General features: G+C 36.9%; 1 gene segment (V, D, J or C); it reads left to right on the forward strand.

Annotated features, from left to right (window-relative positions):
* The first annotated feature begins 8,340 nt into the window (after nt 1-8,340).
* On the forward strand, nt 8,341-8,827 carry LOC116098512. The segment is given in 2 exon segments: nt 8,341-8,389; nt 8,502-8,827. Coding segments are annotated over 2 exon segments (375 nt in total).
* Nucleotides 8,828-14,423: the final 5,596 nt, after the last annotated feature.

The raw sequence follows: 14,423 nt of genomic DNA on the forward strand, positions 1-14,423 counted from the left end.
TACCTTGGAGCTTGTCTGTATGTGAATGTGTGTGTGTGTGTGTGTGTGTGTGTGTGTGTGTGTCTGTATATATGAGACTGTATGTCTTTGTATGTGTTAACCTGAGTGAAATAATGAAGATTCTTTGTGGAACATTTGTGCTGATCAGATGAGAAGACACATCTGGGGCACCTAAAGTGTAATAATTGACACCATCCAGGGAAAGTGAAGGACTGTGATTCTGGAGTCTCTCAGAAGATGCTTGCATAAGTACAATGAAGATTTTCCAGGAGCTTAAAGAACGATGGGCTGAAGCCAAATTTTCAGGGATTTTCTTTGACTAGGGCTCAGTCTGCTTCTGGGGCCTCTGAAGTCTTTAATAATCCTGACCTCTGTTTTGGCAGGCTGTGGGCTTGGAGCTCTCGTCCATCAATATCCCAGAAGGGCTATCTGTAAGAGTGGAACTTCCGTGAGGATGGAGTGTCACACTGTGGGTGTTCAGGCAACTTCCCTAGCGTGGTATCGTCAATCTCCTCAAAAGCCATTTGAACTGATAGCACTTTCTACTGTGAACTCTGCAATCAAATATGAGCAAAACTTTACCCAGGACAAGTTTCCCATCAGTCATCCAAACTTAACCTTTTCATCTCTGACAGTTTTAAAAGCACACCCTGAAGACAGAGGCTTATATCTCTGTGGTGCTAGGGACACAGCGCTGGGCAAGAACGAGACACTTCAGCAAGAACCTTTGCTATAGCCTTCCTTCCTCACCACACAGCAACTGTAATAGGTGTAGGAGTCTAAAAACCACAGCTCTTCTGGTTAAGGCATCTGGGTGTATGAGAGAGAGAGCATGGGGGAAATGGGGGGGGCAGAGGAGAGAGAGCCTTTGAAATGATGCCTTCCACATTCAGGGTGCAGTTTCTCATCAGGTAAAATAAAGTCACTCACAGCCAGGTCAGCAGGCCAACCTGATCTAGGCCCTCCATCAAGAGGCTCTCTTAACCAAATGATTCTAGATGGTAGTAAATTGATGTTGTGTGACAAAACTTTTCCTGGGGAAATAGACAGCACACGTCTCCTCCCTCCAGCTAGAGATTCCATGAGAGACTGAAGTACGGATACCACCAGAGTCCAATTGGTGGAACCAGTGAGTTTCACTGGGGTTACTTACAGGACTATAGTTAAGGAGTTACTTGCAGGAGCAGAAATGACTCAGACAGCTTCATTGCAAAGCCCACCTGGGAAACCTGGAGCATATTGCACAGCCTGCAGGCAGCCAAACAGGATGGAGAGTGTGGCCTTTCTGAGTGACCCTGGTCTAGACCTCTTTTAAGCGGCTTGACTACTTTCTGCTTCTTCCAGGCAGGTAGTCTGGTCTCAAGAGTCTTCTTTGCTGCTTTTCTCTTCTTTGTAACTCAGCTGTTTTCTATCAGAGAGGACTCTCAGCTCTTATTGTAGGGAGGGTGCTGGAGAATCTGGTCAGTTTCAAGACCTTCTGAAGCTATTGACATTTGTTCTTAAGGAGCGTCCTCCAGGATGGACTACTTCAACCTAGAAAGAAACTGTTACACAACATTTGTCAATTAAACCGGCCATCACATATTCCTTGACCTTGCCCAAAGTGAGACTTAACAAAATAGAATAGAGTGCTAGTTACTTTTGTCATGGCTGTAGCCAAATACCTGACAAAGGTAATTTAAAAAATAAAAGTCTTATTTTCACTCATGATTGCAGAATATAATATTTCCTGTCTGTGAAAATATTCAGGCAAGAGTTTAACAAAGCAAGATAGTAATATTTCAGCCTCCCATCAAGCAGGATGGTAAATACTAATGACCAGATAACTGTCTCATCTCTAAACAGTTGAATGACCTCAGTTCATGTCATGGTGGCACTCATGTTAGGGGTGTCTTATCTTTCTTTAGCCAAACCTTCCAGGAAACTGCCTCATAGACACTCTCAGGCATATGTATCCACAATGGTTCTAAATCCAGTAATAATGAAAATTATCCATCATTGTCACCTTGATACCCAAACACATTGCATTAAACCATAACATTCCACTCTTAACTCACAAAATCTCATTTTCATCTCACAATGCAAAGTCAACTTAGTCCAGATTTGCTCAGATTACATTTTAAAATAGCTTATTGAAATAGAAAACAATTCACAAATAACATAAGACATAGGTATATTTGTCAGTTTCTGACTTGTTAAACACCTGCCAAACTAAATTCTTGTCTTTGTTTTGTTTTGTTTTGTTTTGTTGTTTTGTTGTCTATGACAAGCCACATTTGATTTGGTTTTGGATTAATTTTTCTAAAAATTCAGTATTCAAGCCAACAATGTCTGATGGCTTTTCAATTCATGTGAACAGGAAAATTCTGCAACAAAAACAGAGCAAGGTGACATTTACACAGTGACTCTGTTTTGCTCCTGCTGTTTAGATAACCCAAAAGGTTCAGTCCCTTTGGATTATGCTTATTAACTCTGACACTAAGAACTCAGTTACTTATGCTTCTATTTTTTCAGTTGCTTTTGGCTAGAGAAAAGAACTAGTGCAGTGCTTCTCAATATTCCACTGCAAACATCACCAATGACATGGATCTTTAGAAAATAAGTCTGAACCATGGTGAGACTATGGTAACAGGGCTATTGCCTGGAGTTATTTATTTCCTTTACACACAAGGATCTGAAGGATATTTAAGTCTATCACTACAGAGAGCCACTGTGTTCAGACCTGCCACCAACTCCAACTGACTATTGGAGACATAGCCTGCTGCTCCTATGCATTGTTTGTGGGCAGGATGGAAATACCATTGAATATAATACAGTTCAATTGTGTGTTCATGAATTTCCTGAAAGAGCCTCATAGAAACTATCTTAATAATGTGTTCCACTAATGAGCAAGTGTTTTTTAAAAAAAACTTTTTATTGATTTCTTGTGAGTTTCACATCATGAACCTCAGTCCTACTCATTAATCTGTACCCTCATATGTCCCTTTCACCCTTGCACTTCCCTTTAGACATATTTTCTAAAGATCCATGTCATTGGTGATGTTTGTAGTGGAATATTGAGAAGTACTACAGTAGTTCTTTTCCCAAGGCAGAAGCAACTGAAAAAAAAATAGAAGCGTAAGCAACTGAGTTCTTAATTTCAGAGTTAATAAACACAATCTAAAATGACTGAAATAAAATACACACGCACAAAAGCAACAACAACAAAGCATTAAAAACATCTCATAGTGGAAGTTGTAGTATGTCACAGTGTGTCCCACAGTATATCCTTGGGTCCATACTTCTTTGCTTGTAAATGTTCATTGCAATGAGTTGTTGCTCTGGACCATGATCTCTGGCTTCTGTGACACCATTAATATTTTATCCTCCCCAAGACTCCTTGGATCATCCTGTTGCTGGTGTGTGTCATGGAGATCCTACAGCCCTGGATCAGCCGGACAGGCCCCACAATGTATCTCAGCCATTTGCAGATGATAAAGATTTTGAGGTGGTCCAACTCAGAACCCTGGATCTGGGCATAGGTGGCAGCTGAGCTTGTCAGCATGCAGGATTTCCCTTCTCTCCACGATCAGGGCAATCTCTCCAGCACTGCTCTGTGTAGGCCATGCAATGCCACCATCTTCAGGAGGCAGGGTCAACTATTCTGCTCTCACACACTCCTGACTGGCTAGTTTGTGCCTTCACCATAAGGACCAGTTCTACTGTGTTGGCCACAATATTGTGTTGTGCAGAGTCCACTCTCCCAAGTACTACTCCCAAGTACTCCCAGTGGGTAGGCAGGGCTAGCTCTCCCCTTCTCATGACCCTAGGGCCAGCTCTTGCTGCTGCTGCAGGTAGCAAAGGTGGGGAGGAGGAGGGCATTACCCTGTCACCTCACCATCTCATGCCAGATGAGTGGTGGGGACAGCTCTCCCAGGCTCTCTTCCTCTGGGCCAGCTCTCCTGTGCTCCTTCTACCAGGGCCAGATCTATGAGCCCTAGGCATAAGACAACTTTGACCACCAAATCAGGCATCAAGCTAGGATGAACAAAAGACTGACATCTACTTTGCCCCTGACTTAAAATGTCCTACATATGTGTCTACCTCCATAGCCCAGTCTGATGGAGGCAATTCCTCAGTTGAGGTTTCTTCTTAGGCAACTATAATTTGTGTCAAGTTCACAAAAACTAACTAGAGCAATTCCCTTGGACATGAATAACAGCCTTATTCTAAGGTTCGATTTCTTATACAATACCTAGCTTATGCATATGAGGTTAACTGGAATTACCATTCAGTGCCACACAGAAACACACTCTCTGCCACTGGTTTATGGAATTTTCACTCAATTGCTATAGCATACAGTTTTCAGGTGCTATCATTTGATTAGCTACTTCACAATTGCTAACCACAGATACTACCCCCAGCACTCTATTTTGATTGACTAATATCTACTCTGAATATCCATGAGTATTTAATGTACTTTTATCAGTAATGTACACTCTAGTTAAAATTATCTTGTTTTTTATCAAAAATTGATGTGATTAGGTTTTTGTTTTTGTTTTTGTTTTTTTGAGACAGGGTTTCTCTGCGTAGCTCTGGCTGTCCTGAACTCACTCTGTAGACCAGGCTGGCCTCGAACTCAGAAATCCACCTGCCTCTGTCTCCCAAGTGCTGGGATTAAAGGCGTGTGCCACCATGCCCTGCTTGTGATTAAGATTTTACAGATGACCTTGGAATATCTGAAGTGCTTTATATTGTACATGCAATTTATGTCCCAAAGAATTGCTCTGGTTATTTTTCTTTTAAGAAAAATTATGAGGAAAAATTGTAATTACTGTAAATGGATGGTTTATGTTAATATAATCCAAGTATATTAAGTAGAAGTGGGGATAATGAAAGCTTAAAAAAGAATTTTAAGAAAGATAAAAGAGACTTTGAAAAACTGTTCAGGAGAGAAATTGTCATAATTAATGACTTGAAAGGGGCTAATAATGAAGCTGATTCATGATAATAGTATTGAAAATATGAGAAAATGAGGAGTTTTAAAAGATAATTAGGACATGGGTCTAAAAACTTCTGAATTGATTAGGCATGAATAACAATATACAGGAGGTTTGGAAATGACTATTGCAGCCACGTGAATTAGGAAATCATAGAATAAGGTCAGGATTCACAGAGCTCAGATCCTAAGTATATGTTGAAATCATTACAGTGTACTCATCAAGAATCAAAAAATGACTAGAAGGAGAGGCATGTATTTGTGATATTTAGTATAGTATAGGAAAAATGTGATTATGCATAAGATCTTTGTGAGGGTACTGTCCTTCACAAAGGGCCAATAAAAGGAACAGATATAGATGAATTTGCCCTTCTGAACACTAGGGGGCAATGTAGTATTTTCTGTAAATTACTCAGTGTGGTTTGGCTTATAGAGTCTACACAAAGCCTCACTTGGAAAGAGTTGTCGATTGGTTGGATGCTCCAGGTGAGATAGATCAAGAGAGAAAGCTGAGATATCTGAGAAGTTAGTTAAATAAAATGTTAGATTTTGCTATCCCCAGAACATCTACCATCGATGCAAAACCTGAAATTAATTGTTCTAGTCGTATATGATCAATAGTTGGCCAATAATTAAGTAATTGATTAACACCATCCAAACCTTTTATTAAACATTGTGCTGATTATGCAATTATTGGAACAAGAAGAAAGGTAACCATGAAAAAAGGAGATAAAGGAAAGAATTAGTGGGAGATGAAATTTAGACACCCACACACACACACACACAATACACACACACACACACTACAAACACCCAGAAAAACATTGTCCCTCTAACAGCTAACTTCAGTAGATTACTGGATATAACACAGACATAAAGAGTCTGTTTTATTTATACACACAACATTCTTAGTACACAATTGCAGTTTAAATTGAAATATTTTGTAACTATATACAAATAGAGACACCTTAGAAATATACACCAATTAATAAAATAAGAGAGGCAAGGAGGGATATAAGGGAAAATATGCAGGAATAAAAAATGTGTGAGGAAATGATATAACTATAATATAATTTCAAAAATCAGAAAGTATTTAAAGTAATAAGACAATGTAAAGTTCAAAACAGCCAGGAACAAATACACTAGAAAATAAGCAAGATTTTAATATAGGGAATTACTTAGATTACAGAGGAATACATTTCAGAAGTCTAAAATATGAGAAAATATATACTATGGTCACAAAAATGATTCTGATAGTGAGAGTACCCACCCTTATCATCATCATTTAAGTATTTAGGACTAAGTACACTAAGTACACTCACAAAAGAAACTTCTTTCTTTGTAAAAATTGGAAAAACTAAAATGTAAGTGGATAAAAGAGGAGCATAGGTAAGATCACACTAAAAAACTGTAAAGCAAAGTAATTTGCCCTGTGCTCTTAAAATAATTTTCAATATATAACAAATGGAAATAATAGTCAAACAACAAAATAGGCATTTACAGATGAATTTAGTATATGATAGAAATGTCACTGCAGATAAAGAAAGGGGTGTTGTATTATTCTATGAATTAATCTAGAATAAATGGTTTACCCTACAAAAAATGATGAATTTTAACCTTTTTTCATGGGCATAAAACAAAATAAATTACAAATGGATTAAGTGCTTAAACGTAAATTCAAAATGTTAAGTATCTTGGTAAGTAATCATGAGCTTGAATTTGGAGAATCTCTTGTAAATAATACAAGCATGTGTATAATCCAAAAAATAGTACTTATAATGAATTAAAAATGTAATGGGACTGATTGTTCTGGCAGCATGTGTATAGTAGAAAATTGCAAAGTCGATCATCAATAGGAGGAGAGGCCCTTGGCTCCATGAAGATTCTGTGCCCCAGTGTAGGGGAATGCCAGGGCCAATGAATGGGAGAGGGTAGGGTTACAGGCATGGGGAGGGAGGAGGCAACAGGGGTTTGTTTTTGTTGTTTTTTTTTGTTTTTTGGAGGGGAAACTGGGAAAGGAGAAACCATATGACATGTAAATAACTAATAAAAAAAGTAACAAAAATAATTTCAAGAGAGTATAAATGCAAATAGTAAATTGGAAAGTATAGCAAGACACCCAAAAGGAGTAATACACAGAAAATATAAAAATACCATGAGTAAAAAATGCTAATCAGCCCAAAACTAATGTACAAAGGACCATTTCTAGGACATACAAGTAGTCTATGAATGTAAAAGATACTCGATCTCTTTGTCAGACACAAATATAAATTAAAATTATATTTTACCATAAGACAAAACTTTAGTTTAATATACAAAATTAGAGAACTATTGAACATCAGTTTTAGCCAGGGATGTGGCTCATTGAACACACTCATAAAGTATTGGTAGAATTATTTGACTGAATCATTTCAGCAAGGATTTTGTAAAATTAATGTGGCTGTGCATATATTTCTAAAGTCAGAGAAAATCTTGCCATATGTACAGGCCAGACACATGTTCAAGACTTGTAAAGTATTGTTTGTAGTAGTAAAAAAGCGACTTTGATAAAATTATCAAGAATGGCTAATGACCTTCAGCAAATGAGTATAACAGAATGCTAAGTATGAATGGAAATGAATTGTCTACAGTTCTTCATACCAAAATGAATCTGAATAAAAAATGACATCCTAGAATATACAAATATACAAACATGATAACTCTTTTGGGACAAATTTAAGTAGCATACAAGATTGCATGACATAATTCAATATCTATACATAAATATTAAACACTACAATGAAAACAAATAAATGGCAAGTTAACTTTCTGCACATAACTGAGTGTGGTGAAATCTAAGACCATTACAGACTCAAAACTTCTTAGTCATAATTTATCTCTTCAGCTCACTGTTCACAAGGACATTTGTTTTATTAGTGCTCTAACTATACTGAATATTTGTCTAAATCGTTTTGCAAGTTTCAATATTCAAAATTTACATCTCTAAAGCAGAGACTATGTGTAGTTGTTTGTGTGGGAAATGCTATAATGCTTATCCAGGAATAATTCAGAATCATTTCATACAATAAAATATAAAAATCAAATTAAGTTAAAAATAACATAAATAAATAACACATAAATAAACTATGAAAATTTTATTGAAACAAGCAAAATAGTAAGTTACAGGAGAAGAAAAATTAAAGCAGGCCTAAACTCACATCAATTAAGACTCAGCTTCAGCATCCCCTCCCACATCCTGTCTGTCTCTTGAATCTAACAACTGTGCAGTCCATGGGGAATGATGATGTCATGAGAAGATAGCCTAAGCGCGATGAGGAAACCTTCAAAGAAGGCAGCCGATCAACACTCTCTATGAATCAACCATGCACTGCAAGCTTCTCTACTGTGTGACTCTTTTATTCTGGACAGCAAGTAAGTTCCTGTTTTGAGTGGATTGTATTCCAATTCTAACATGTTCTGTTATATCTCTGTTAATACACTCCCTTCTGGACTTATCTTCAGCTTCTATTTCCTTCCTCCACAGGCTCCATGGACTCTGTGGTCATTCAGAGTCCTAGACATCTGGTCAAAGGAAGAGAACAGAAAGCCAGAATGGATTGTACCCCCATAAAAGGACATAGTTATGTTTATTGGTACTACAAGAAGCTGGGAGAAGAACTCAAATTTTTGGTTTACTTTCAGAATGAAGACATCATTGATAAAACAGATGTGATCAATAAAACCATTTCAGCAAAATGCCTCACTAACAACCCGTGTACCATAGAGATCCTGTCCAGTAAGCTAACAGATTCAGCTGTGTACTTCTGTGCTAGCAGTCAATCCACAGTGCTGACTACTGGCTTTTCTTAGAACACAAACTCATTATAGACACTGTTCAGGAAATAAGTGGTACATTAGCTTGTTGAAGCTAACATAAACACAATGTGAAAGTGTACAGGGAAGAAGCAAGACAGTGATGATTGGCTGCCTTCTCTGAAGGTATCCTCATCACCCTTAGGCTATCTTTTCATGACATAACTGCTCCCCATGGACTACACAGTTGTTAGATTTGAGAGTTTAGGTGAGAGAGAGAGAGAGAGAGAGAGAGAGAGAGAGAGAGAGAGAGAGAGAGAGAGAGAGAGAGAGGGAGAGGGAGAGAGGGAGAGAGGGAGAGAGAGAGAGGGAGAGAGAGAGAAGAAAGGGGGTGATAGGGAAAGGGTAAAGAGGCCAAGTTTCTTGAATGTGCTGAGTATAGGCAATATTAACCACAGTTAATTGATTTTACTCTATCTATCTATCTTTCTATCTATCTATCTATCTATCTATCTATCTATCTATCTATCTACCTATCATCTATCTATGTAATCATCTATCTATACAAGTCATAACATAGACAGAAGATAGATTATAGATACAGATATTCCCTTATCATTTCTTTGTTGAGGTCTTTGATATTAATAATACTACCTCAGTATTGACTTGCCATTTTTACTATGTAGGTAATCCACACATTTTCTTAATTTTTTTCTGAATATATTTTAGTTTATTGATATAGAATCTCATTATTTAGCTTATTGTGGTTTGAATTCCTGATGGATATTATAAAATAATTCATAAGTTTATTAAAATAAGTTTAGAAGCTCAAAAGGGGCCTTTGGGGTTTGTCAGTCTGACAAAAATGAGGAGGCCCTTATAAGGGATGAGGCCCCCACCTCTGTGGTATGACTGAAATGTGAAAGCCAAATGTACACACTGAAAGCAGCCACGTAGCTCCTCTTAACGAGTAGTACCCCCTTCTGTTCTTCTCTCATTCTCCTCCCACCCCCATTTCCAGCCCCTTTCCTTTTCCTTGTTACCATGATGTCTCTGATTTCTGCCTTGCTTCCATCAGTGGTCACAAACAACTATAAAACCATTGTATTTCAACCAAAATATTATTGTGAAAGCATTATACCTAAAGTATTACAGATGACCTTGGATGAAATATAAAATAACATTTGTTTAGCAGAGGAGCAGCATCTTTAAGAAATGATTACTGTCCTTTCCATTTAACTAAGACTCTTAAGAAGAACCTATTTTATGCAATAAATTTACCTTTGTGTAAATTCTAATTCTAATTCAGTAATGGGAAATAATTTTCATTAGCAGGTGAAATTCCATTTCAGTACACATCTGATTTCTCCCGACATGGTATTAAATTATTAATGCTTTCTTTATTAGAATATCAGATCCTAAAATTAATGACAACAAACATACATATGATGTTTGTTTTGGGCTAAGAACTGCTCTAAATTCCCTATGTTATTCTGAGATAGATACTAATTATTGCATATTACAGAAGAGAAAATTATATCAAAGTGAGGTCAGTGTTAGCAAGGATGCTTAGCTGAAAACGGCAGTGCTAGGATTTGAGCCTTCTTTACCTCCCAGTCTTCCCCTCTAAACTATTGAGTAAAGCTTAATGCCTTCTGTGGTTGGCAAGCTTCTAGGGGCAGTCTCATTATGTTCACCACATTAATTACTTGTGGTAAACATAGGTAGTGGATAAAAAGAGTTTTTCAAAAGAAACAACAGATCACTTGAGCTACCTCTTATGTGTGGATTTTTTCATTTTAGCAATATACTGGGAATAAGAGGAGTCAATAGTGTCTGAAAATTACAGGAGTTTGCCTTCCCAGCTGTAACTACAGCCAACACCCCCTCCCAACACACACACACACACACACACACACACACACACACACACCATTCTGAATGTGACTTTGGCCACAGAATCATACCCTTTGGTTAGTTTTTTTTTTTTTTTCACTTAGAATGGATATGCACAGCTTCCAGAAGCAGAAAAGAAGTGCAAGAGACTTGGGATTTTCTCAACCCTTGTCTTACCATCAGAAAGAATAGATTGACAACTGTCATGTGTCAATGATGAATTCTACACATTTTGCTGTGTGAGACACTTACCTTTCAATTTCTGAGAGCTTATGATGGAGCTACAGAGAGATTTTTTTTTTCACTGAAAACTGAAAACTTTATGACTTGCCTTGTGATATCTTGTCTCTTTGTTCTAGGTGAGTCTGAGTTCAACACACAGTAAATTCCTTTCCCAGACCTGCCAGATCCCTGCTCCATACCTTCTTCTCTCAATAGCATCAGGCTCCCTTCTGAGCACAATCCTCAGTCCTTGTTTCTTTTGCCCACAGGATCCATGAAGAGTACAATCTTTCAGATACAATGCCTATTCGGTGGAACTTCACAGGACTAACTCTGGGGAGCCAGCTGAACTGGTATATAATGCCATGTACTGGTACCAGCAGGGCCTAGAGAAAGGACTGAAACAGACCTATTGTTCAACAGTTGAAAAGGATGCTCAGAGGGGAAATGTGAGGATAAAGTGTCTTTCTCAAAGAGAAGAGCCTCTTTCCCTCACCATGAAGTTGACCTGCCCTAGCCAAATGGCTTTAGACCTCTGTTCTGGTAGTGTTTCTCAGTAGCACAGGTCAACCCCCCTTGTACATCAAATGCTCCATGCCAGCTCATCTAACATGCCCTCATTTACATTATTTCATCTAGTAGCTATTATTCCCTAGTCTCCCTTCTGAATTCTCATAGAACACTCATGAGAACAGTTTCACAAGACATGCTTTTGTTCTTGAGATTTTTCTCTGTCATACTACTTTTTCAAATACTGAGAGTTAGCTGAATAGTAAACACATTAATCCACAGAGCTAATAATTCAATGAGTACATAATTATAAGGGAATTTGGCAGGACTGAATGTATTATGGTAATAAATAAGACTCTAATTGGACTTGCTTGAGAGGTCAGGACACATTCCTATCTATTTTCCCATGGATCAGAAGATGCTAAAAGGAGACCATGTCTGATTAAATTGGTCTCAAGCAGAATGTGAATGATAAGAAGAAAAACTTCTGCAAAAGTTATTGAAGAAAACAACATTTGGGGAGCAATTATCAAAGAGGAATCTAGCATGCCATGTTCAACAGGACAAGTTTGGGAAAGTAAACTGATTGTTTCTTTTTAAGTTCAGGTTTTGATCCTGTGGATATGAATGCATATTTTTCTATTGGCTTTTAACACAATTATTTTAGAGTTTTCTCCTGTGACACTGATTCTATACAAAGACCACAATTTAAGATGAAATAGGATCTTATCAACAATAGTAGTTCTCCTTTGGGATAAAAGGTGCTCAATGAAGTTTATAGGACACTGGTTGAAAACTTGAACTAGTTTGAGAAATATCTCAATGTGTAATAAAGATGCAGTATAGCTAGCATATCATTTACATTCAGCAGAACTCAGTTTATAAAAGATCAATTTTCTGGGTCCTGAGAGCCCTTCAAAAATATAAATATAGACAGCAGAGAAAAAAAATCCCTGCAAATACAAACTATAGTTTTCTATTAATTTGGGGCAATTAAAGTGGCCCAAAGTCTGGGTGCAATTATATTGTAAAATAAAAGGTCAAAGGAAGACAAACAAATGTTTGATATATTTAAGAAAGTGAGAAAAAACCTAGAGAGTTCCCAGAGTTAGAGAGAATGAGAAAGAGAGAGAGAGAGAAAGAGAGAGAGAGAGAGAGAGAGAGAGAGGCAGACACAGAGACACAGAGATAGACACACAGAGAGAGAAGCTCAATGAATGAACATGAATCAGCTTCCATAGACTGATCAAACATAGAATTTGAACTTGAACTTGAGAGGATGGACATGCTGAGAGGCATGTGAAGAGGATATGATTAGAAACACACACCTTTCCTAACTAGTCACTTAATAGGGTGCAGGTATACACATTTCAGGGTTTTAAAAGTTAAACATGTTTTAATCATAAAGAAAAGTGAATTTCTTTCTTCTTTACAAAAGAAGATTAAAAATGTATATGATCCCAGAAAAAAAATGATCAAAATGTACTGGTTTGAAAATTTTATCTTGAATAAAAGAATAGGCATTGTTTTATCCATTTAAAAGATTTTTAAATGAAAATATCTACCTTAATATTTACTCTTTACTAGTGCATACTAATTTAAAAACAACCCAGTGAATTTCACTAAGATATTTTGACATATGTATATAAGGTGCTTTTTAAAAAAAAAGATTTATTTATTTATTTATCTATTTTATATATATGAATACACTGCACTGTCTTCAGACACACCAGAAGAGGGCATTGGATCCCACTACAGGGAACATCTGTATCTATAAAAGCTGTCTTTCAAACAATATGATTTCACTCTTATAAATATCTATATAACACTGTATTGTATATATGTTACATTTTTCATCCATTCCCACAAGAATTCCACAATTTTGCTATGGTATTCCTTGGTCACATTAAACATAGCTATGCAAGATATCCCTTCTTTATGTAAACTTTGTTTCCAGATCTAGTAGGGGGTATAACTGAACCACATAGCAGTTTTATCCTTGCTTATTTGAGCAACTTTTATACTGATTTACATAGTCACAGCACTAGGAGTTGAATACACTAAATATATTTCAAATGCTAGTTTTCTTAAATTTATTTATCAAATATAATCAAGTAATCAAAATATGAATAGGCTTTTTTTTACACATGGAGCCATAAAGGATCATAGGTTGCAGGTATACACATTTTAGGTTTTTAAAAATTGAACATGTTGCTGGGTGGTGGTGGCGCACGCCTTTAATCCTAGCACTTGGGAGGCAGAGGCAGGCAGATTTCCAAGTTCGAAGCCAGCCAGCCTGGTCTACAGAGTGAGTTCCAGGACAGCCGGGGCTCCAGAGAGAAACCCTGTCTCGAAAAAAAAATTGAACATGTTTTAATCAGAATAATCTTTAGAAAATGAATTTATTTCTTCTTTAGAAAAGATTAAAAATGTATATGATCCCAGGAAAAAATGAGCCATTAAGGATTATGAACAGCCAAGATACTCTTGGAGTAAAAGAAGCAGATAGGAGAGATGAATTTGACAAAGATAACAGTAGTGGAGATTGTACCACGCAGTGATGGTGACATTAACAGATCAATGGAAAAATCTTGTACAACCATGAACAGTAGTGAAAGTGCTGGAGCTGAATAATAGAATTTTTGACAAATGATAGTGGAAAATTGAATGTATGAATATACAAAAATACAACTGCTCCATCAATTCATAGCACAGCTACAATCAATTCCAGTTGCAAAATAATACACCTAATGAAATCATGAAGTTCCATAAGGCAGAATACTAGTACTGTTTGAGGTTCTCCAGACAAGGAAGTATTTAATATCTCCATTATTAGAGATTGATTAAAATGAACATATAAAAACTGAGATAGTTATTTAAGTTAATCATCAAGAGCACAATGCAGTCATGAGTACAAGGCTTCTTTGGTGTGTAGCCCTTTATCTCCTGGTAGCAGGTGAGTCTTGGTTTTGGAATTCTTGACAATAGCTCCAAGCCTTCTTTTTCTTGTCAGAATTTCTTCTTG

This window comes from Mastomys coucha, unplaced genomic scaffold, assembly GCF_008632895.1.
Source record: "Mastomys coucha isolate ucsf_1 unplaced genomic scaffold, UCSF_Mcou_1 pScaffold20, whole genome shotgun sequence".
In the NCBI taxonomy this organism is placed as follows: Eukaryota; Metazoa; Chordata; class Mammalia; order Rodentia; family Muridae; genus Mastomys; species Mastomys coucha.